This window comes from Halictus rubicundus, chromosome 13, assembly GCF_050948215.1.
Source record: "Halictus rubicundus isolate RS-2024b chromosome 13, iyHalRubi1_principal, whole genome shotgun sequence".
NCBI lineage: Eukaryota > Metazoa > Arthropoda > Insecta > Hymenoptera > Halictidae > Halictus > Halictus rubicundus.
Genome location: NC_135161.1, coordinates 8,976,651 through 9,000,182, shown reverse-complemented (window position 1 = coordinate 9,000,182; position 23,532 = coordinate 8,976,651). Strand labels below are relative to the sequence as shown.

The 23,532-nt window shown below is 46.1% G+C and overlaps 1 protein-coding gene across 3 annotated transcripts in view; it reads left to right on the top strand.

Annotated features, from left to right (window-relative positions):
* Window positions 1–23,532, top strand: part of Dac (dachshund family transcription factor) — a 299,290-nt gene that overhangs the window by 121,000 nt on the left and 154,758 nt on the right. For 2 of the 3 annotated variants that reach the window (XM_076799306.1, XM_076799304.1), the window contains exon 2: window positions 10,697–10,845. In XM_076799306.1, the coding sequence (XP_076655421.1) occupies window positions 10,697–10,845 (149 nt within the window). The remainder of the gene's footprint in view (window positions 1–10,696; window positions 10,846–23,532) is intronic. The other variant, XM_076799305.1, reaches the window with a different exon arrangement.

Sequence of the window (23,532 nt, the reverse complement as noted above, 5' to 3'; positions counted from 1 at the left end):
AACTTTCCGCTCGGATTTACCACCGCGAATTCTCCCATTCTAATCGGCCCGCTTCGACCGGGAACGAAAACCATTCTTATTGCGTCGAGCTGAACTATTTTTGCTCGACCACCGTTATCAGGATACTGATTTCACGGCGGAAATGATCGGGTGCGACGGAAGCGGAAGGAATATTAAAACAGGCCTGTTATCGGTTATCGTCGCTCAAATTAATAATCGTTCTTATCTAGAAAAAAGCTGTACACTTTTCTCTTGACTCACAATTTTCTTTTTATTTATTTTTTGGTGCAATTGACTTGGAATATTTTTATTTTGCATTAAGATAAGCGGTCAGTCTTAATCCTTAGCACTCGAATGGTGACTGTAAGGCACCACTAACAATTGCAGTACCATTATTCAAAATATTCTTCACATCATTACATTTGCTTGTATTTGATAAATTACTAAACACTTCAGTATTGTACGAGTAAATTGCACCATTTTCGCATGTATGTATAACATGAAAAATATATATATATAGAAATATTCTAGGTCGGAAGAAATGTTTCGTTTTGGAGTTAAAACCGCTTCGAGTGCAAAGGGTTAATAATTTTATTCAAACCTGCTGCGACCCTCGGTTGAATCATACAACTCACATTCGGTGGAAGGGAGTGTGCAAGCATTTTCTTATGCTTTTCTCAAGTATGAAATTATGTTTGTAAATATCAGGGCACGATTCAGTAAATAATTGTTACAATAATCTTAATTGTACTACAGGGAGAAAAAAGTGTGAGTAGGAAATAGTACCTTAAAATTAGTGACTCCTGTACTATAATTTACTTCTGAATCCTGCGTCCTTCAGGTTGAATGTCGTCGAGACTGCCAAAGGTTTTTCTGCCAGTGTCACAATTTCATTTTCCATTTTCTGGCCGCGTCTCGCGCGGACGAATGCTCGCGCATTTTCCTCCGAATAATAATGCTCGACTCGGCAGCATGGCCGGCGGATTCCCAAGATTCCCGCGTTTTCGGCAGTGTGTTTGAACGGCGGAGAACGGTAGCAGGATACGCATGATAACGAGAGCCCGGGCGTCGTAACTCAAAGATAGCGCGTTTGTTTAACAGGCAACAGTGGCTCCTTTGTCGAGGCCAGCCTCTCGCGATCGTGAAACGATCCGGTCTGAGAATTCCGAGAGGTGCACGCGCGCGTATGCATGCGCGCAGATACGTGCAGGCGAGCGACAGAAAATCCGGAAGCGGCTTTTCGAAACGCGGATTAGGTGACGTTGGTTTCGAGCTTGCTCTGCTGGCAACAACGTCGAACCATGCCTCGGTGCAACAACGTCAGAGAGCATTTAATCCGAAATGCCGAATCGCAGAGAGAGGGAGAGAGGGGGAGGGAGAGAGAGAGAGAGAGAGAGAGAAACCAGACCAACGTGCATCGACGCAGCCCCGAGCGATAGATTCGACCAGTGCCGCGAAAACGGGGTTGCAACCCCTCCGCACGAACTGCACCCTATCCCTCGCCGGCCCATTAATAATATACCCATATTGGACACAATTCACCTTGAAATTAACCGGCAGCCGATTGGTAAGCCCGGGCAAATTGACTTCGAAATTGACAATTTATGGTCGCTCTCCTATCCTCACTCCCCCTCCCCCCTGGCCCACAGATATCATTTTTATTCAGTTTTCACCTTTCTTCGGGAACTGTCTCGGACACTCCCCGGTCACTCGGGGAGCCGGAATGATCTCCATCAACCACTTCAGAGGTCATTTTGATCCTACTGTACCTGTCGTCACACTTGCTCGCTTAATTATTTATTTCTGCAATTTGTTACGCTCTGATCTGGAAATTGTTTAGGCAGAATTGTTCCTTAGGATCTTCTCGAAGCCTCCGGAAACTGGAAACTTTTTTGCAAGTCGTTTTCCTCAAAAAAATTGATATTAGATCATCTGTTTTCTGAGACTCGAGGGTTTAGTTTATCTCGCCTAACTTTAACATTTTTTTACTATGAAACTAGTAAACTGTTCACAATGGGACCTCCGCGTACCTTTTCAGCCATGTCCCGAGAACGTACACAAATTTTTATAGCACCGAAAAATCAAAATTTACTCGCTATAAAATTGATCAACCACACCCCAATAAAGAGGAAACAGGTGCCCGTTTAAAGTGCGCATATAAAGCGCTTGCTTCAAACAATTACAACTTCTTCGATTTCCAAATTCCAAGAACGCCATTTTACAGACACACCTTCGAACCTCTGATATGAATATTAACATGATAATATTCGCACCTTCGAGAATGACGGCGATCAAAAATGTTCGAACGTCTCGATTCGAGACCTCGAGGTGTCGAGAATTTCGCGAGGGGTTAGTTTATCTCGCCTAACTTTAACATTCTTTTACTATGAAACTAGTAAACTGTTCACAATGGGACCTCCGCGTACCTTTTCAGCCATGTCCCGAGAACGTACACAAATTTTTATAGCACCGAAAAATCAAAATTTACTCGCTATAAAATTGATCAACCACACCCCAATAAAGAGGAAACAGGTGCCCGTTTAAAGTGCGCATATAAAGCGCTTGCTTCAAACAATTACAACTTCTTCGATTTCCAAATTCCAAGAACGCCATTTTACAGACACACCTTCGAACCTCTGATATGAATATTAACATGATAATATTCGCACCTTCGAGAATAACGGCGATCAAAAATGTTCGAACGTCTCGATTCGAGACCTCGAGGTGTCGAGAATTTCGCGAGGGGTTAGTTTATCTCGCCTAACTTTAACATTCTTTTACTATGAAACTAGTAAACTGTTCACAATGGGACCTCCGCGTACCTTTTCAGCCATGTCTCGAGAACGTACACAAATTTTTATAGCACCGAAAAATCAAAATTTACTCGCTATACAATTGATCAACCACACCCCAATAAAGAGGAAACAGGTGCCCGTTTAAAGTGCGCATATATAGCGCTTGCTTCAAACAATTACAACTTCTTCAATTTTCGAATTCCAAGAACGCCATTTTACAGACACACCTTCGAACCTCTGATATGAATATTAACATGATAATATTCGCACCTTCGAGAATGACGGCGATCAAAAATGTTCGAACGTCTCGGTTCGAGGCCTCGAGGTGTCGAGAATTTCGCTCGAAATTGCGCTCGGCGGATTCCGGTCTCCTTTTTAATTTTCGAGCGCGTGATCCGCAGACCGGAACAGTAAACGTGCGTTTATCGTCGTGCTGCTCGTAACGTTTCTCGCCGTGGAACACACGAATGATCCTCGGCTGGGACGGGACGGGACGGGAACGATCTGTCTCTTTCTGGATCGTTAAACGGTCCGATCGATGTAAGGACGGGTTTGCGATTCTCCCAGAGCGGAATCGCGCGTCCATCCACACACCGAATCCCTCGACGTTGGTCCCTCGGATCGGCCACCGGACGATCTCGATCGTCGTGCAACGATCATTAAGGCGGGGAATGATCGAATCGAAGCTCAGCACCTGGCGCGCGATCATCGGGAATCCCACACGCGATACTCTCGCACCGGATGCGAAACAGAGACGGATCCGATCGATCTAGATCGATCGATAAGATCCGTCGACGATCGATCGACGATACGTAATCGCCGGCGTCTCCTCAGATTGTAACTTTTTTTTTTAAACGATCGACGCTGTCCCTGCTACGAAATATCTGTCTGGCGAAATCGAGCTTGCGATTGTGGGGTTGTTCAACCGGAAGCTCGACAATTAGGCTGTTTGTTCGTACTGTCGATGATCATCATAATTTCTTAAACCTGTCATTTCTGGCCCACGCCGATACTTCATTCGATATAAGGCGATGGCCCGAGACCGGCTTTCGTCTTATTTCGGATGAAGAAGAAAAAGAAGGGGACAGCGATTTTCTTATTTCGATATCAGAAGCTTCGTCTCTTATATCGGAATAAAATTGTACATAGGTCGCTCGAGCATATCCCCACGGGTCACGAATGACTCCGGCATAGCACACGGAGGGTTAATCAGTGGGCTGTTCTTAATTTGGCTGAATTCTTGAACAAACTCCAATTTCTTTCCGGTCACTTCACCGTGTGCGGTCTGATTTCTCCAATTAAAACCGGCCCGCAATTTTACAAAACAGCTGCAGCGGATATTTATTCAAATCTTAGTCATGAATATATGATTAGGCAATTTCTAATTTTTCTAGACAAATTTTCAAAAGGTGGAGTGAAGTAAAATCCTACTTTTAATGGGAACAGCCTTCGCAGGACGCGAAACAAATAAAAATCGTAGTAAATTCTCTCGAATTTTATATTACAGGATTTTTCGAAAATTTCCATAAACCATGAATGCCTAAAGATCCGCAGTCCAGTCATGAATCAAAGATACTTCTTTGCTCCGAGCGCGAGGCAATTAAACATTTACGAATAAACGATGTCGCCCACGACTACCGCGTAGATAAAAACCGGCGTTTACGATAAACGAATAGATTAATAAATAAGATTGCCGGACGGTTGCGTTCGGCTCGAGCGATTCGCACGCGTTTCAATTGAATATAGGAAAGACCGGGCAACGGAGCAGAACGCCGAACGGACGCCGGAGGAGAATTATTACTTAGTTTGTGCCGCAAAAACTTTTATTACGTCTGACTACTTGTCCGCGGGATTTATACGGACGGTAAACGCGAGAGCTCGCCGCGCCGGATTGCTCGCGTTTTCTGCGTTAGATCGTGCAACATGAAACGTTCCTGGTTTCTAATCGTTCGCTTAATCATCGCCCGAGTGATTAATTCGCGGGGCCCCCGAGCTTTTCCCGCGAGCTTAACAACTCCCGGTACGTCATCATTATTTCTTCGGAGTTATTGCTGGAATTCTGTGCCGCGACCATCGCCGGGGTGATAAGGCCTCGAAGTTATCCCCACCCCTCCTCCTCCCCAGGGGCTGGCAATAACGAATTATAATTAGTACATCCGCGGTGATCGCGAAGAATTTCTGGTTGGCACAAAACAATTTTGTTGGAGTAACAAACGAATTTTCTTCACATTTTGACGATCTGAGTGATCTCCTGGGATTGAAACTTGGATTTTTGACATTTTCTCGCCAAAATCTACGGGATTATCCAAAAGAAAGTTAAAAATTTCTGGTTTCCCGAGGGAAAGTTTAACCTAGATCTTCATGAATTCACGCAAATCGTGGATCAAATGACCCGTTGCGGTGGTCAGGCCAAACTATATATATTTCTCGGTGAAAAAATAAATAAGAGAGGAGTGGATATTAAATCTAGATTATTTCACTGAATTATAAATTTACACTAAATCATTTTAACTTAATGGAAAACCACCAAAATTTCGAGAATGTCATCAAAAAAGTTGAAAAATGGGAGAGGGCGATAGAAAATGTGGTTAACACCTCGACGATTAAAAATAAACGTAACTGAATTAAATTTTCTTGAAAAAGAGCGACATTAGTCGTGGGATGGATGAACTTTTTGCACTCGAAGCTGTTTTAGAAGCACTTTCTATATATATATATTTTTCATGTTATACATACGAAAATCGTGCAATTTACTAGTACAATACTGAAAAGTTTAGTCATTTATTAAATACAAACAAGTTTAATAATGTAAAGAATAATTTGAATAAAGACACAGCAATTTTTAGTGGCGCCTTACAGTCGTCATTCGAGTGCTAAGGGTTAATATTGCGAGAAGTTTGTTTAGCCTTTCTGTAGATCATTGAAATGAGTGACAGGGGGGGCGTAGCGAGGTGGCACATAAATGCAGTAGAATGCGACCGTTCGTAGCCGGGCAATGATATTAATTTCGCCGGGATTCGCGATTTCGCAGTGTCTGCGTGCCTGGCGTCTAGTAGATCATTGGGAAAAGGTGAAAAAACGTCGGCGCCGAGGAACGAGCCGGCAATCATTGCGTTAAGGTACAGTATCCTGTCTTGAATAGGCCGGCAGTCGATCGGCGAATTAATTCTGTCGAGCCGAAACGAAATCTGGTAGCTGCGGGGCCGCTGTTGCCGCAACTCCCCGATTACCGTCGATCTCTCGATCTCTTGGCCAACGATCGCACGGCTCTCGCTTTATCGGGCCCCCGGACGCGGGTTTCGCAACCGGCTTTCTCGATATCCGTGCGCGATTTTTCCTCTTTTTTTTTTTTTTTGTTTTTCTTTCTCCACCTCTCCACTCTCTTTATTATCGATCTAAAGATTCATTTCGCGCCGTCATATTTACTCGTTATTCGCAGATTACGATTTCGCCGGGGGAAAAAACCGTAAACGTTTTTACCGTCCGCTCGATTTCACGTTACCCGCCCGGTCGATTAATTCTCCCCACCCTTGGCGTATCACAAGACGCCGAACAACGTGATTGACAATTCGAATTTCGTCGTTACATTCCCGTTTTCGGCGATTATCAATTTCCGCGGCCGATCCGCGAGCGACGCGTTTCAATTGCGACGGACCGGTCGCCGCAACGCGCGGATTAATGGTAACGATAAACTCGCGTGAACGATGTTTATGGCGTCGCTTCGTGTTTTCGAGGCTGATTTTCACTCCGAGAATTCGATACGTCGTTCGAACGTCCACGATCCACGTGCCCGGCGAGATATATATCACGAGATTTATTGACTGGCTGCCGACGAAATCGTACGATCACCTAATTCCGTCACGATGATAGAAATCGCCGCCATTGCGAACTTTTCTCCAGGAAATGATTGAATAAACTCGGCTTTCGAGCGTGGCCGACGAAGTGGACATTATCCTTGTTATACAATCTTTCCTGGTCAGCGCTATGGTCTTTTAGGTTGCGCGACTTTTGTCAGAATCTTCCTATTTTTCGATCAGAATTTTTCTATGCGTTTATGATAAAAATCAGATCCAGAGCAGGAAGAATATTTAAAAGAAATTTACAAATGCTGTTTTCAGCTATATAAAATTATTAAGAAAAGATATAACCGTCTATGTAACTCCTGTATTTTTTAATTAATACAGATTTTATTTTGCATAAAAATCCCATCAGTACTGTGTCTAAATTTGTTTCAAAGCAGCAATATCTTCTTTAATTGTTTTATTAAAAATGGGTTATGAAAAGAATGTATGGAGCAATGTTACAACGTAGGAAAATAGTTCAATATTGTATACAGTCTCAGGATGGCTGTCATCTAATACAAATTTATGAGATAAATTTATAAAATATTGTCTTTGAGGGGTCTTCGATTATTAACTGCTTCAGGATTTTTTTCACGTTCTCCTAAGAGCCTAACAAAATTTGCATTTATTCTATGTCTATATTTACTCCATTATCTACAAATTCATCACAGAGAATCACACAGAATACCCAAACTTTTCTACAACGTGGAATAGTATTGCACCCATTTCATAATTCTAATACTGCGTCCTCTGTTCCAGTATTTTTATGCCTCACATATAAATCAATTTATAATTAACAAAGTAGAAAACTGTATATCAATTTTTCTACTCGCCAACGAGATCATTCAACAAAATACTAAAAACCAACAAAAAGTCCAAGTACCTCGATACTGAAGCCAAAAGAAATTACGCCTCCGTATACTATGCCAGAGTCTTTCGTGACCCGTGGGTCTAAGCTCGAGCAGTGTACAATTTTATTCCGACATAAGACGACGCTTTTCATTTCGAAATAAGAAAATCGTCGCCCCTCTTCTTCTTCATTCGAAATACGGCTAAAGCTTGCCCCATCGCCTTATATCGAAGAAAAACTGTGGCGGGTCGGCATGGGTCAGAAACGACCCCGGCATAGGTCCAGACCTCGCAGAAGTCCTAGGGTAAACTAATAAAATTACCAAAAAATTGAAAGAAATGACTGCACAAAACGTGACAAGTAATCGAGGAATTCGACCCGTGATGGATCCATCGGAGCCAATCAGTGCTCAGGACAATTAAAACACAGCTTTCCCGGGGTCGGTCTTCGCCCATAGTCATCTCCACGGTGGAATAAGAGCAGAGTCACTATGAAAACCGTGGGGGAGACCGTTCCGATATTTATATCCAGGCGCCAGTGGGATCGGTTGAGCATCTCTGGCCCGGTAAGCGAGCAATCTCATAGTAGTCAGGACAGATTTGTAAATCTAATTTTTCATCCCGTCTTTCTGCCTCTCAGCCCTCTCGCCCCCGACCCGTCCTTCACCGCCCTGCAGTCTTCCTCGATCCTCCGTTTAACTCTCCCCCACCGTTTTTCGCTCATCCTCGATCCATCGGTCTCCTCGATCTCTCGCGTTCTTCGTTCCCCTGGCGCCCTCCCACTCTTCCCTAGAACATCTCTCCCCCTCCCCCCTCTCTCTCTATCTCAGTCTCTTTCATCAATTCCTCCGTGTCTCAGCTCTCTCTTCCTCGTCGCTCATCCCCTCTATCCCTCTCGCGTTCTCTCCGCCTTCTCTCACGCACGAGATCTCTAGACGATTCTCAGACGGCCAGTTTATACGGCGTTGATCTCTTAAACCGCTTAGCTTCGGGTTACACCGAAAACAAGAACGCACTCACGAACGCTTAGACCCCGCATAATACGCACTTGTTTGCGCACCGGTCTCCACCGGCGAAATAAGAATACCGATCGAGAGGGCCGCCCCGCGATCGAGACGAGATCGACACGGTCTCTTTCTCCCAGGATCTAGGCGATCCTGACACTTGCTCCTCTACAGCTGGGGTGATTGTGGCAAGCTAGAGAAATTATCTCCAAAGCTAGAAAAATTATCTCCAAGGCTAGAAAAATTCTCTCCAAAGCTAGAAAAATTCTCTCCAAAGCTGGAAAAATTCTCTCCAAAGCTAGAAAAATTCTCTCCAAAGCTGGAAAAATTCTCTCCAAAGCTAGAAAAATTCTCTCGAAAGCTAGAAAAATTATCTCCAAAGCTAGAAAAATTATCTCCAAGGCTAGAAAAATTATCTCCAAAGCTATAAAAATGATCTAGTGGTCAAAAACGGCCATGTTCTGCATTATTTAGAACACAGAGAAATCAAACCACAAAATATTTCTTTCTGACATTCGGAATCTCGGAGGTCCCCTCAGATAGTCAAACTAATTTTATGCATACTGTGCTTATGTGAATTTCATCTGCTAAATTGTTTCGATGTTTCACGAAGACAATGAAGTGCGTTGCATTTGATAAAATTTTTCAACACTGAGGGTAAGCGACCAAATAGTAGGTGGTTTTTAACCACCGTATGAAAAAATAAATAATACAAAAGAAAATGATGGGTAAATATCATCAATAAATATTTTAAGTGCGTGTGTAATGTTATAATGTTATAATCTAATGTTGTAATGAATCTCATATGAGATGTCCTCAATTAAAAAGAAATAAATATTTCACAATCCGATACAATAAAATCTGTAGCTCAACAGTACAAAGTACGTTGCACTCTTCTATTATGCAATGGAATGAGCCATCTGAGAATATTTTAATTAGATTATCCACGGAACTCGATTGTTGTTCCATGCAATAATTATTAGAGAATTCCTACTGTCTTACTGTTCCTCAACGGACCAAACGTCACTTAATAAACATTAAAATTGGCACCATTGGTTAAAGCGAAGGGAACTAAATGTATTAAATGTATTCAAAGCATTAGAAATCGATTGCCGGCGATAGTATCGATGATCGAATAGGAGCATAACAGCAATGTTCCAGGAGACGTTCCGAGTTTGTTCCGGTGCACCCGCGCTCGTGCTCGGACCATAAAGTCCTCGCGACGATAACTTATGCAAATGCGCAGCGTATTTGGCGCGTTTTGTCGTCCCACGCGCACCTTTATCTTCCCCTCTATTAGGTTTATCGCGGCACCGTCACTACGTATTAGCCGGGGTATCACCCGGCTAACACTCGTGGCACTTTCGCTCGCGCTCGCCGCGCACGCTAATCGTGGATTTCGCTGTGCCTCCGTTGCCGCGAGTCCAGTTGCCGGGAGAACCAGTTCTCGAAACGTGGTCTCGTTCCCCGCGTAGACTAATTGACGCTCCTAGAGAGCTCGGAACTCGGTCATCGAGTCTCCCGTTGGCCATTGCTTGCGTTCTTTCGGGCCTGCCCTCTGAATGCAATCTATCCGTGCCACGACTCGTTACGCTAATCCCAGAAACTGTTAAACTGCATCCGTTCCGAGGAATTTTCCCCGAGTCCCGACTCCGAAGCAATTACCTAATTAACCTCTCAGCGGTGTTCGCGGTGTAATTTTTAACTTGTCTTACATGCCTACCTTACGTAAATCCAATTTTTCATTTTTATCACGGTGGGCGGTCGAATATGCGTTTGAATAGTAAAATAAAAATAATTACCATTTTAATATACAGTAGATGCACTGGTGGTAGCCTTTTGATACCCAAGAGGAAAAGTTGACAAAAATGCTGAGAATACAAGGCAGAGGTGCAATATAAAAGTACAGATAAAAAATAAATATAAAAGTTAAAAATTGCCCCCTCGATTTTGAGCCACCATATCGAGATTCCCAGATAAAATTTCAGATCTGTTATCAGAAGGAGAGCATTCCCAATTTAATTGTTGCTTCCGCTGTGCTCGCCGGGGTTCATCATTGCGAATCATGAGTCCCGAAAGCACAGTGGGCGCAACAGGCAATCGCGAGTCGATCCACTTACGACCGACGTTAAGCGCGCAGGTCGGGGTAAGACGTTACCTCGATGACAGGTGTCTCTAACCACAGTAACTCTCTACCACTGTACAGCTCCAGGCCAGGAAGACCACCGAAGAGGGCATCCGTCGGCCTAAGTCTCGCAGCAAGCCACCTGGCCGCGGCGACCGGTCACCATCCTCAGCATTCCCTCAAGAAACACAGAATGGACAACGGGGACTACTACGAGAACGGCCATTTGGGTGAGCGTCTCTTTCATTATCCCATACGCGCACCCATTGTTCAGATGTGTCTGTCGGGTCAGGGTTAGGTGTCTGCGAACGTCAGCAGATGTAGTCCTTACTGGACCGAAATCTCTCCAGTCTGCTGTGAATTCTCGATATATGTCAACAACACAGGACATGTATCGTACAGGAGACATGTTTACACTCCTCAGCGTTCGAGGCCTCTCGACCTCCGTGGGTATACCCCGCGGTAGTGGGGATAACTCCGCGACATTTATCGTACAGATCTTGGCGACATATATAGAGAAATCACTGTACTTCTTTCGAACCTTTTTTGTTTTATTTTGTACAGAGTTGCGCAAGGTTTTATGAACTTGCAACTGTCAAGGGTACTGTATTACAGTCTGTCTATAATAAATTATACTATAATATAGACCATTTTGATCAGTAGTGTTGGGAATGAACCTTTTAGGTTAATTCCGTGCAAAGGTGTTCTGATAATGTCAAATCCACCGCTGTCAAAAACAAGGTTCGGGCTCTAGGAACCCGGAGACGGGTTCGTCATTCTCCTAGGATCCAGCGTCATTTATCGTACAGATGTTGGCGACATATATAGAGAAATCACTGTACTTCTTTCGAACCTTTTCTGTTTTATTTTGTACAGAGTTGCGCAAGGTTTTATGAACTTGCAACTGACAAGGGTGCTGTATTACAGTCTGTCTATAGTGAATTATACTATAATATAGACCATCTTGATCAGTAGTGTTGGGAATGGACCTTTTAGGTTAATTCCGAGCAAAGGTGTTCTGATAATGTCAAATCCACCGCTGTCAAAAACAAGGTTCGGGCTCTAGGAACCCGGAGACGGGTTCGTCATTCTCCTAGGATCCAGCGTCATTTATCGTACAGATCTTGGCGACATATATTGAGAAATCACTGTACCTCTTTCGAACCTTTTCTGTTCTATTGTGCAGAGTTGCGCAAAGTTTAACGAACTTTCCTTGGATCTGTCAACTGTACCGTATTATAGTCTGTCTATAGTCAATTATACTATAGTATAGTCCATCTTGCGTAGTAGTGTTGGGAATGGATCTTTTAGGTTAATTCTGTACAGAGGTGTTCTGAGAATGTCAAAGACAAGGTTCGGGCTTTAGGAACCTGGAGACAGGTTCGTCATTCTCCTAGGATCCAGCGTCATTTATCTTACAGATCTAGGCGACAGATATAGAGAAATCACTGTACCTCTTTCGAACCTTTTCTGTTCTATTGTGCAGAGTTGCGCAAAGGTTAACGAACTTGGAACTGTCAACTGTACTGTATTATAGTCTGTGTATAGTAAATTATACTATAGTATAGTCCATCTTGCGTAGTAGTGTTGGGAATGGATCATTTAGGTTAATTCTGTACAGAGGTGTTCTGAGAATGTCAAAGACAAGGTTCGGGCTTTAGGAACCTGGAGACAGGTTCGTCATTCTCCTAGGATCCAGCGTCATTTATCTTACAGATCTAGGCGACAGATATAGAGAAATCACTGTACCTCTTTCGAACCTTTTCTGTTCTATTGTGCAGAGTTGCGCAAAGGTTAACGAACTTGGAACTGTCAACTGTACTGTATTATAGTCTGTGTATAGTAAATTATACTATAGTATAGTCCATCTTGCGTAGTAGTGTTGGGAATGGATCTTTTAGGTTAATTCTGTACAGAGGTGTTCTGACAATGTCAAAGACAAGGTTCGGGCTTTAGGAACCTGGAGACAGGTTCGTCATTCTCCTAGGATCCGGCGTCATTTATCGTACAGATCCTGGCGACATATATAGAGAAATCACTGTACCTCTTTCGAACCTTTTCTGTTCTATTGTGCAGAGTTGCGCAAAGGTTAACGAACTTGGAACTGTCAACTGTACTGTATTATAGTCTGTGTATAGTAAATTATACTATAGTATAGTCCATCTTGCGTAGTAGTGTTGGGAATGGATCTTTTAGGTTAATTCTGTACAGAGGTGTTCTGAGAATGTCAAAGACAAGGTTCGGGCTTTAGGAACCTGGAGACAGGTTCGTCATTCTCCTAGGATCCAGCGTCATTTATCTTACAGATCTAGGCGACAGATATAGAGAAATCACCGTACCTCTTTCGAACCTTTTCTGTTCTATTGTGCAGAGTTGCGCAAAGGTTAACGAACTTGGAACTGTCAACTGTACTGTATTATAGTCTGTCTATAGTCAATTATACTATAGTATAGTCCATCTTGCGTAGTAGTGTTGGGAATGGATCTTTTAGGTTAATTCTCTGCAAAGGTGCTCTGGCAATGTCAAATCCAACATTGTCGCTCGAAGACAAGGTTCGGGGTTCAGGAACCCGGAAAGGGGCTGGTCATTCTCGCAGGATCCAGCGATCCTAAATTAACATCAAAAGCGGGAAAGACGCGGCAAGTCGGGAGAGGGCTAGGGTTTCTAGTGTGTGCTCGTAGCCCTGGTACCAGGGGCACGCACTTGATTACTGCCATCCGTATATACGCGGGCCTCGGTGACCCCACCGATCAATTAATTAGGGGAATCAAACACACTTGGAGTGAGCAAATTAACTGCAACTGCACCGTCGTGTTGCGGCTGGCGGTGGCGGTTGCCGATAACCAGAATATCAGGCCCGGCTCGCCGGGATAGAGCTTCTGCCGTTTCTACTAACGAAGTCCGGGGGCTCTGCCAACTGCCGTTGACTAACTGACCTCCGACCCTCGAAGACATTCCGATCGTTGCCATAGTCGATCCGTCGCGAGCCGGACGACGGTCAGCAGTCGATTTCCGGGAAAATCTGGGGGGGGGGGGGGGATCGTGAGTTCCGAGTTGCGAAATCGACTGAGCAAATAATCGCGGGCCGGTGCGGCGCGGGCACGTTCAATTTTACGGGCAAATACGTTCGACGGTGCAACGTTAATGAATTAATACCGCGCGGACGAGTGCGGCCGGTTTCAGAACCGGCGCCGGGGTAAACGTTGAAACGGCCGGCAATTAATTACGAGCTCGCGGTAATTGTATAATTGTTTTACGATTCGTGCACCCCCTCTCCCCCGTCGCGGGTACGATTGATCGGTGCTGACCGCGAGCCGGCGATCCTCGATTTTTAATTGCGACCCGAAAGATCCTGGAACGATCCTGTGGTGTCGCAAACTTTGCATCCAGAGTCAGTATGTTCTTATGGGTGCAAGCCATATTTATGAAAAGTAGGTCCTTCAAAATTCGATTAAAAACTTGCTAAGGGATGAAAAGATATAATTAATACAGTATCCATCAACGAGTGGAATCTGAAGCAAAGGATGTAGTAATTACAGACACGGACACGTTAAACTATATTTTGTTGCATGCATGGGGGTGGGTCATGTAATAATATTGCAACGAAGAAACCAGTCTTTGAAAACAGCACAGTTCAGGACCCAGACGTGGAATTAATTGAAGTAGGAGCTAACTAAAGAGAACTTTCATTAACGATGTTAATCAGTCGAGACTAGTCTTATATCTTAAACTGCACCCACCCATTTTTGTCATGAATAAAACCCGTAGTCTAACGATTAATATCACAGGTAGCCCAGGCCACAAAATCTCATTTCTCGCGGTGCGCGAGGTCATCGAGTCCCTGACACTCGAGATGATCATCCCCTAACGTCTCGGATCGAGTGAGTAAGGGAAGAAAAGCGGGGTACGGTGTGCAAATAGAAGGAGCGAAAGGCGTAGCTGCCGGTACTCGGGATTTTTTTCAATTTGGCCCGGTAGGCGAACGGCACTTGCCATAACGCAATTAATAAACTCAACGAGCGAGATCCGATCCCGATAGCGGCGGCGTAACATCCATTCGGGACGTAGCGGGCGCACAATGGCCGGCACAATGGCCGTGTGTATGGGTGCACGCAGCGCGGCCGATACGCATCTATGTTGTCTCTACGAAATTAAAACCGATGAGAAAAATAAATAGCCCGGGGAAAGGGCGGATGGCGGAGCTGTGTGCAACGATAGCTACAGAGAAAGAGAGACAAGAGAGAGAGAGAGAGAGTGAGAGAGAGACGGAGGGAGAGTGCAGGGCTTTCCTTGGCGTGTGCGGGTCGCGTGCAACTCCGATGGGAAGCCAGCAGAGGCCCGTTCCTCGCGTCTTTTTCCTCGGCTTACGGCCCGGTCGATCGTTTTCCGATGAAAACTATATTCCCGTGGCTGCAACTAGCCCGGACTACGGTAATAAACTAATGACTATCGGCTAACGTCGAGTCGCTCGTGTCCGCGCTCCCCGCCACGCCCCCTGCCCCCCCTCCCCCCCTCTCCCACCCTGCACTCGCCTCGTAATTATTTAATGCATCGATTACCGAAATAGCATTAATCAAATTGGCCGGCCGCAATTTATATTATATGACCTAATGCATAGCGAATCGTACATTAATGCGCAAACTAAGTCAATTATCCAGGTATCCGCGTTTACGCGCCGCAGGGCCGGGAACTGCTTCGCGGATCCATTTTACGTCTGGAACGATCGCCGGCCCCCGTGGCCCCCTGGGGCACTGCGCGAGCTCTTTCGGGGAAAACCACGCCTACTTGGGGCAGAGACATGCACACTTCTCCTAGGAGATTAGTCTCTTTTTATTAGAACATACCGAAGCTGCGCAAGCTGGTACAGTAATTGTTCGTGCAGGGTCCAGTCTGACCCCGTAACTATTTATTATTCTTTACTGGTTTAAATTACATCCATTTCTTTTTGTCGTGGATGCATAACATCCGATGTGTAATCATTAACGTCTTCAGTATTGATTAAAATTCACTAGTGCTCTCACGGTTCTAGTAAGAATGGGAGAATAGAAATCGAGAGCTACGAAGCCACGCCTACTCAAGTAACGCCTATTCAAGCCACGCCCACTAAGAAAGAACATCCTACCCAGTCTCCTATTTCAACACGAAGAATCTCTTCCTGCTTTGCCATAATTTTTCTGAAAATATTGCCCCCAGGGTCGAACCAGATGGCTCCCAAATAGCGACGAGGGCAGTTCCTGTCCCATCGAAAGGCTCGCGTTTAATTTTGGCGGTAATGAAGTCGCAATCAGGCTGGTAATTTACGAATCCAGTTGCGCGATAGAGACCTCCTGCCAGCTGGAGGGAGGCAGAGGGCGAAAGGCGTCCCAGGGGTGGCAAAGGGGTGGTTTGGCCAGTCGCGGGTGCAACGACGTACTGGCTAGCGAATGCTCATAAAAGCATTGATTAACTGTTGCCGGTCGTAGGTCGGCCAACGCTGCTGCTGCCTCGTGTACCAATAAAACCCGGTTAATAGGGGGTCAACGTCGCGTCATCGACCGATTCCGAGGTCACTCTACCTGTGTGATGATTTTCACGCTTTTCGGGGGGTGGGTACTATACTGGAGAAAGAAAACAATAGAAAGAAGCGCCTTGTGCTTGTGCACTTTTATAGAAAATTTGGGGATTTCGAGATTGTGGGTAGCTGTGAACTCCTGAAGAACGGTAATTTGTTTATCGGTGTTAGTGCTTTGTTTGCGATGGACCGCACTTCCGGCGACCGCGGTGGCCGAATTAGTATGTTTCTGACCGTGGATTCTCGCACGGTGAAGAATCATCCCTTAGATATTCTCTCACCTGTTTCAAAACACCCTGCACGTTACTAGACTTCTGTGCAGAAGAAAAATTGTCTGCAACCATTTGAAGCTGTAAGAGCTACGTAGATGTAGATTACTTGCCTTGATCATTTGAGTCGGAAACAATGAAATATAGTGCCCTTAAAATTGTCTTTTCTGTTATGAATGCATAAAATCTGCAGCCCACTACTCTGCGAATAAATGCACACGTCCATCAACATTCCCGAGTGTCTAACAGGTGATCCAAGGAAATCCTTCGACCGTGAAGTGTCAAAATTGATCTAGACGAGGCGGCAGGCCAGGTAAAACCAGAATGGGATCGATGTGCGCCGGTGTAACGCGTCGCGACGCGTCCGTCCCGCGTTCGCCCTGAGTAATAATCTCGGCCCCGGTTATTATCGCTTTAATCGCGAGGATTATTTCACTTTCGCGTCAAATCCGCCGGTCCGCTCGGTTTTGGCCTCGGTTTTCGCGCCCCCTCCCCCTCCACCGCCCCCTCGGCGCCGAGCGTGTCCGACCCGCGCGTAATTTCTGACCGCAGCCTGAAAATTCCACGTAAGCCAGTGGTTCTCGTCGACCGACACACGGTCACCGAGATTCCTCCAAACCCGTTCCCCACTCATCTAAGCATTCCGTTTCCCGCAAGAACCTCTGCGAACCCGGCACACAGATCCTCCGGGAGCGCGTTTTCACGAAAACCCACCCCCTTCCCTTCTCCAGCCCCCAATTCGTTAATTACTTCGCGCGGACATCCGATCCGGCTCTCCGTGTTTCCACCGCAAATTCGCGGCTTCCACCCTGCCACTGATCTCATGCTCTATCACTATTATCCTGGAATTCCGGTGACTCCGACGCCGAATAAATTTTCGCGATTCCCGCCCTCCGCCCGTGGCCAGCGACGTCTTCGATCACGCGTGCAATGTTCACAGTCGCTGGGCAATTTGTTCACAGAAGGTCTAAGATAAGTAAACATTAGCGTAAACTACCGTGTAGGGTACTATACTAGCTGCATTGAAGTCGAGAGCAACAAAGACACGCCTACTGAAGCCACACCTGAGAAAAAAATCAAACTAGATGTCAGGGCCTTCACATGTAAATTGCAAGGCCTAGGTAACTTGTATATAGTCTAGGATAATCATAAGTACAGGTCCGTAGAGAACTATCTTGCTTTCATTGACATCGAGAGCAACAAAATCACGCCCCCTCAAGCCACGCCTACTGAAGCCACGCCTGAGAAAAAAATCAGACTCAATGTCACGGTCTTTACATGTACATTGCATGACCTGGATGGATTGTACATAGTCTAGGATAATTACAAGCACAGCTCCATGGAGCACTATCCTGGTTTCTTTGAAATCAAGAGCAACAAAATCACGCCCCCTCAAGACACGCCTCCTCAAGCCACGCCTAAGAAAAAATCAGACTAGATGTTAGAGCCTACACCTCTGAATTGTATGGGCAGTATAATAGGTAGAGTGTATGTACATGTATATATATTTGTATGTAGATAGAATGTGAATAGTCTAGGATAATTGGAAATTAGCACAGATTGTTCCGTAGAGCACTGGCTCCGCCAACATCGAGAGCAATCAGGCCACGCCTCCTCAAGCCACGCCCACGAAGGCTATCATAAACAGTCTCTCCGTTCTAGATAGAGTCTTATACATCTGTCGTCTTATACGATCCTGAAGAACGAAGCTTTTCGAAGAAGCTATCGATCGGCGACCTAGGTTTACGAGCGTGAGGTTTATTCTCGCCGATTGCAGGATTCTGGAGAGTTTTACCCTTTTCCATAAAATCAGGCGATTATTAATACGAAACAGGGAGGGGGGGAGGGAGAGGAGGCAAGGAAAAAGCGTGGCAACGATTCCAAAAAAGAAACCGGAGGCGTGATTTATGCGGGGAGGCTGCGGTTTAAATGAGGCTTCTAATTTGAAATCACGAAGTCGGGGGGGGGGGGGTGTCCCGGAAAGAAACGAAAAAGTCGCGCGCGGTCTTGTCGCGGAGGCGAAAGTTACAGAACCCCGTCGTTCCGCAACACTGTTTCGCGTGGCGCGGGGCCGTAAATCACCGAGGAATTTTGCGCGTTTCGCCGGTTTTTGCCCGGTAACGAAACCCTCCCTCCTCTCTTGCTCTCCGCGGCGGCCAAATGAAGACGTTACTCTGTCGGAGGTGGGGACAAAGAAAAAAGAACAAACGCGTCGGGAAGCGGCTCTCTCGGTTCCCGGCGAGGGACCGTTTCAAGTTTTAACAGCTCGCGCGGAACCGCAGAGCAAGCTGCGGTGCCATTCTAAGCGACGCGGAACTCGAAACGATCGAGCCGGGCGCAAATACGGGCGTTATTTCGTGGGTGGAACGTTTCGCGGTCTCGTTTTCCCCGGCATGCCAGCTCGTGCATAAAACAACGCTCTCGCGCACACACACGCTCGCTCGGCCCTCGCCGCGAGCAAGCTGACGCGCGCGTCCAACGCGCCGCCATAAAACCGCCCGGCGACTGTTTTCCCTCTCTCACTCTCTCTCTCTCTCTCTCTCTCGCTCTTTCTCTCTTTCTCTGTAGCACTTCGTACCGATGCTTGCGGGACGTTGCGTTTCCCTACGACTTAATTACCGCGGCCGTTCGGAGCTTCGAATCTTTTACGATTTCCCAGGATGCGCGGGAAAACGATTAGGGTCGAAGAATGGTTGTAGCTGCGAAGACAATAATGCGGCTAGGGGTTAACGAAGAGAGTACAGGGAAATATTGTTTCTCGATTATTCTAAACCAGTGTGACATGACCGGTCTCAAATTTTTAATATTACAAAAATAATTAAAACTGTGATAAGGTGCATTCATAGGCACTTCCTTCCCGAAACGCGTATTGTAATACAAATTGTACAAGCCCTGAGTATTTAAAATTTTATAATTTTCCTGAACCAATGCGTGTAAGTCGCTTTTCATAAGTTAACTGCCACGTTGGTCACGTATGACTGACAGTGATTTTTGAGTGAGTTTAGAAATTCATTTTTATTACGAGGTATCCAGATAAATCGAATTTTATTGGTCTTTCGAATTCAAAGGGGTTAAGACAGCATCCCCTATGGTACATTTTAAATTTCTAGTTGTGGTTTTCCTAAATTTAATTACTATGATTTTGTAGGAATCTCCGAGGCCTGTTTGCCATATACGCGGCATGGCACTATTACTTACTGGGTCCAATGCCGCGTATATGGCGGCGAAAATAAAATGAAATAATATAAAATATAAATACTTATAAAATAAAATATAAATATTTTCTCTTTCTATACTTGATCTAAAAATGTTGATTCCACAGTTTCTCTTCGTACGAAAAATAGTTCGGACCTGGTGGGAAGTAAACTCGAAATACTTCCGGACCGTTAAGGGTTAATTTGAGACTATCAACTTTTCTGCAGCTGCTCCGAATGTTTTCGCGCGAACCTAACGCATAAAAATCGCGGATGTGTCCGCGAAATCGTCCTCGGATGGAGCGGTATTCTCCGGACGCTCGTTACGATCAGCACAACGAGCGGGCGGCAGACGAGGCTTTTTAGCCGAGTGACGGCAATTTCCTGCGGTGAAAACCGAGGCTAATTGCTCCAAAAATCTGTACTAATTTCCCGACTGTTCCCGCGTGGCGTGCCGTGGCGTGGCGTCGGAGATGACGATGGCGGCGGCGGCGGCGTAGCTGCGGCGCCGAGCGGAGCAGAGCGGAGCGGAGCGGAGCAGAGCAGAGCCGAGCGGAGCGGTGCAGAGGAGAAGAGTGTGTTGGCGGCACACACGAGGCCGCTGGTGGTAGTCAACAATTTACTCGTTAGCGGCCGGGCGAGTGCCGCGCCGCTCAATTAACTCGCGAATCAACGAGCGGGCCGCTTTGTCCGCGCGCTCGCGGCCACCGCTTGCGAGTATTTTTATAATTTGCACCGGCTCCGCTCCACTCCGCTCCATTCCGCTCGAATCTGCGCGGGCGGCGCGGCGCGACGGGCCCTCGTGACCAACAAACGAACCTCGGAAGTGCTTCGGTGTATAATGGAGGGAAAAAACACGCGACCGAGAGAAACAGGGAAAAAGAGAAACGGTGCCGGAACAAGTGAAAAAGAGAGAAAGAGAGAGGAGAGAGAGAGAAAGAGAGAGTGGAGAGCACGGGCCGCCGCGAGCCGACGCGAAAAAATGCGCGAGGGAAATGAAAACCGACACCACGGATCGCGGCTTGTTTTCAGCCGGTGAAACTCCCCTCGACAGGGGTAAATGTCTACATTTGGAGGGCGGCTGCTCGTTTACACGGGCGCATGTCAAAGGTCCTGGTTACGCGTGTACCCACGCAAACGAGCCGCGGTTTTTTACCGCGCTATTTATTTTCTTTTCATTTCCGATCACGGTCCCGAGCCGAAAGCGGCGCCGACTCCACACCATTCGACATCGTGTTCTCTCTTTTTCTCTATTTCTCTTTCTCTCTTTCTCTCTTTCTCTCTCTCTCTCTCACTCTAAATCGCTCGACACTCGAATCCCCGGCGAGCGTACACCCGGCCCGAACGTTAAAACGTGCCCGTAAAAACTTCGCGGACGTTTAACTGCTTGTACTGCCTGCGGATTGCAACAGCCCCTCTCCCGTCGACACTCCTCTTTCAATAGATTTCCGCTTTCTGAGCTTCTCTCTGTGCACGTGTTTCCGCCTGTCAACAACCGCGCCGATGTCTGCCAACGTAATTATTTGCCACGCGATTCGTTTTTGTTTGGCGCCTCGGATCTCGTGAGGGTTGACAGAGTTACGATTCGACTGAGACATTCGAATTGTCTGCCTTCGTCGGAACGTTGCAGGAGCCACAGTGACTCTCACGAATATTCGGACGTTAACGTAGAAAAGAAAGACAGATCAAATCAGAAACAGTCCAACCTTTCAAAGAATTTAGAAATACGTGTGCGAAAGTGTTGGAACTTAGTGTGCTTACTTAGTGTTGTTGAAATAATTTCAGATTTACACCTTGCACTTTATTCCTTTACACAGCACCATTATTTCACGACCACGGGTCATGATCGACTGACTGTCATTAAACTGTAACAATGCATCTTGTGCTTATCGGATGTTTATTTACGTCGGCCGTCTTATATAGTGCCGTCTGTTTCCCAAGGATGGCGTCGTTGTATTTACGCGTGTATTTTCCCAAAAGTATACTTACTATATTACTGTTAGTATTTTTTTTCGACTCGTTAAAGTTCCCGGAGCACCGAATACTACTTTGGAAACTACTTCTCAGTGCTTTATAAAACTAACAAGAACTATTTTTGGTAATATACAGTGTCTACTCGATTTATGTCCAAAACACGGGTCTAGCCAGGGACAAGTATCGAGCAGGAGATTCTTTGATCCACGCCGAGCGTATAAAATGACAGCTAGAGGCCTCGGTTCACGGGGTATACAGTGGGGATAGTGACTTTTATCGCCCAAGCATTTGGGACAAATATAAAGTAAACACTGTAGTAAGGATTGCAGGTCCTAGAGGCACCTTCCGTACAGGGTTCAATGAAATATATAGAGTAAACAATGTATACCCAAAGAAATGTGTTGGATAATTCCTCGCGGTTGCATCCTTGCAACAATCGCGGATTGAAAATTCAAAATTCAAATTACTAAGATCAGAACGGAATGTCTCTGCAGCTCCCGCGTCTTGCGTAATCGTATTCCGCGGCAAAACAAGTTTACAGAGCGCTGTACAAAATGCGCGCATTCAAGAGAATCAGGTAGCAGAGCTCGGAAGAATGGTGTTTCAAGAAACACAAACGCGAAACCAGCTTCGCGTCCCGCCGCATTCCAATTTCTTGAACCACGACCCACAAATGCACAAAGACGTCTAGCAACGCAGAGAAAGGGAGGCACATCGAAGAATACGCTCGAGTGACCCGCTTCTGCTCGAGGAATGTTAATTACCGTCGTGCACACCGCGACAAGACCTTGCCAAACGCTCGTCAATATTATCGTAAACGGCGGTAGACGCGCGCGAACGGATCGATGAGTGACAGTAAACCGAAGCCGAGGAGAGGAGGGACCGAGAGAAGCCGAAAAGGGTAGGAAAATCGAAAACGATCGCAGAGGAATCGATGCCGGGGGCGAGGGAGGAAGGGGGAGAGCTAATCTCGAAGGTAAATCTTCCCCGCGAGCTAATCAAAACCTCGGGATCGTGCCCGGGGCCTGTATTCCCGGCGAGGGCCATCTGCCCAACGGGCCCCGGCTCTGTGAAGCGCTCACCTCGAAATCTCTCGGGATCGATACATTTTTTCTTTTTTTTTTCCTTCACGTGCCACTCGCCTCGGCAACATCGGTTAATCCTCTGCATAAACATTGTATTGTGTTTCGCCGGGGATGCTCCCATTATATCATATTTTGTTATTAATATCTTCCGACTGGCTGGGCCCCGGGTGCCCGGGCACTTTTGTCCGCTGCCAAAGGTGAGCCCGACGGTTTGCCAAAGAGACAGAGGGAACGAGAGAGACAGAGAGAGAGAGAGAGAGAGAGAGGAGAGAGAGAAAGATAGTGTGTAAACCGGAGACAGTGGAGAGTGACAGAGAGGGGAGTAGAGCGAGGGAGGGTGGAGAAAGGTTTCTGAAAAAGGACGAGGAGGTAGACAGAGAGAGAGAGAGAGAGAGAGAGAGAGAGAGAGAGAGAGAGATGGCGGGGGCTCTCGATACCGGTTTCCTTTATCGTACAATGCCTACCGGGATTTTTATTATCCAGGATCCTAGCGAGCAGCCGCGTCGATTTCGCACGACCCTGCGCAGCTCTATACCCACTAGGATGCACTATCTCGAAAACTGGCGGAAACGGTGATTGGATGGCAGATCTTCGGTAAATTCGCCCACGTCATTTCCTGTATTACGAACGAAATTACTGTGGTAATTTCGAAGAAATCGGTGGAGCTTCGTCGCAACAAAGATCTACAATTTATATTTCCTTCGGGCCGTACTTTATGTGAAAGAATTGAGTGCATCGCGGAGCTACGCTCTACGAATGCATGTGTACGTTTCCTTTGGACATTCTTCAGCCGAAAGAACCACAAAGAAAGGATTATGTGCATTGTGGAAGCACACTCTGCAAA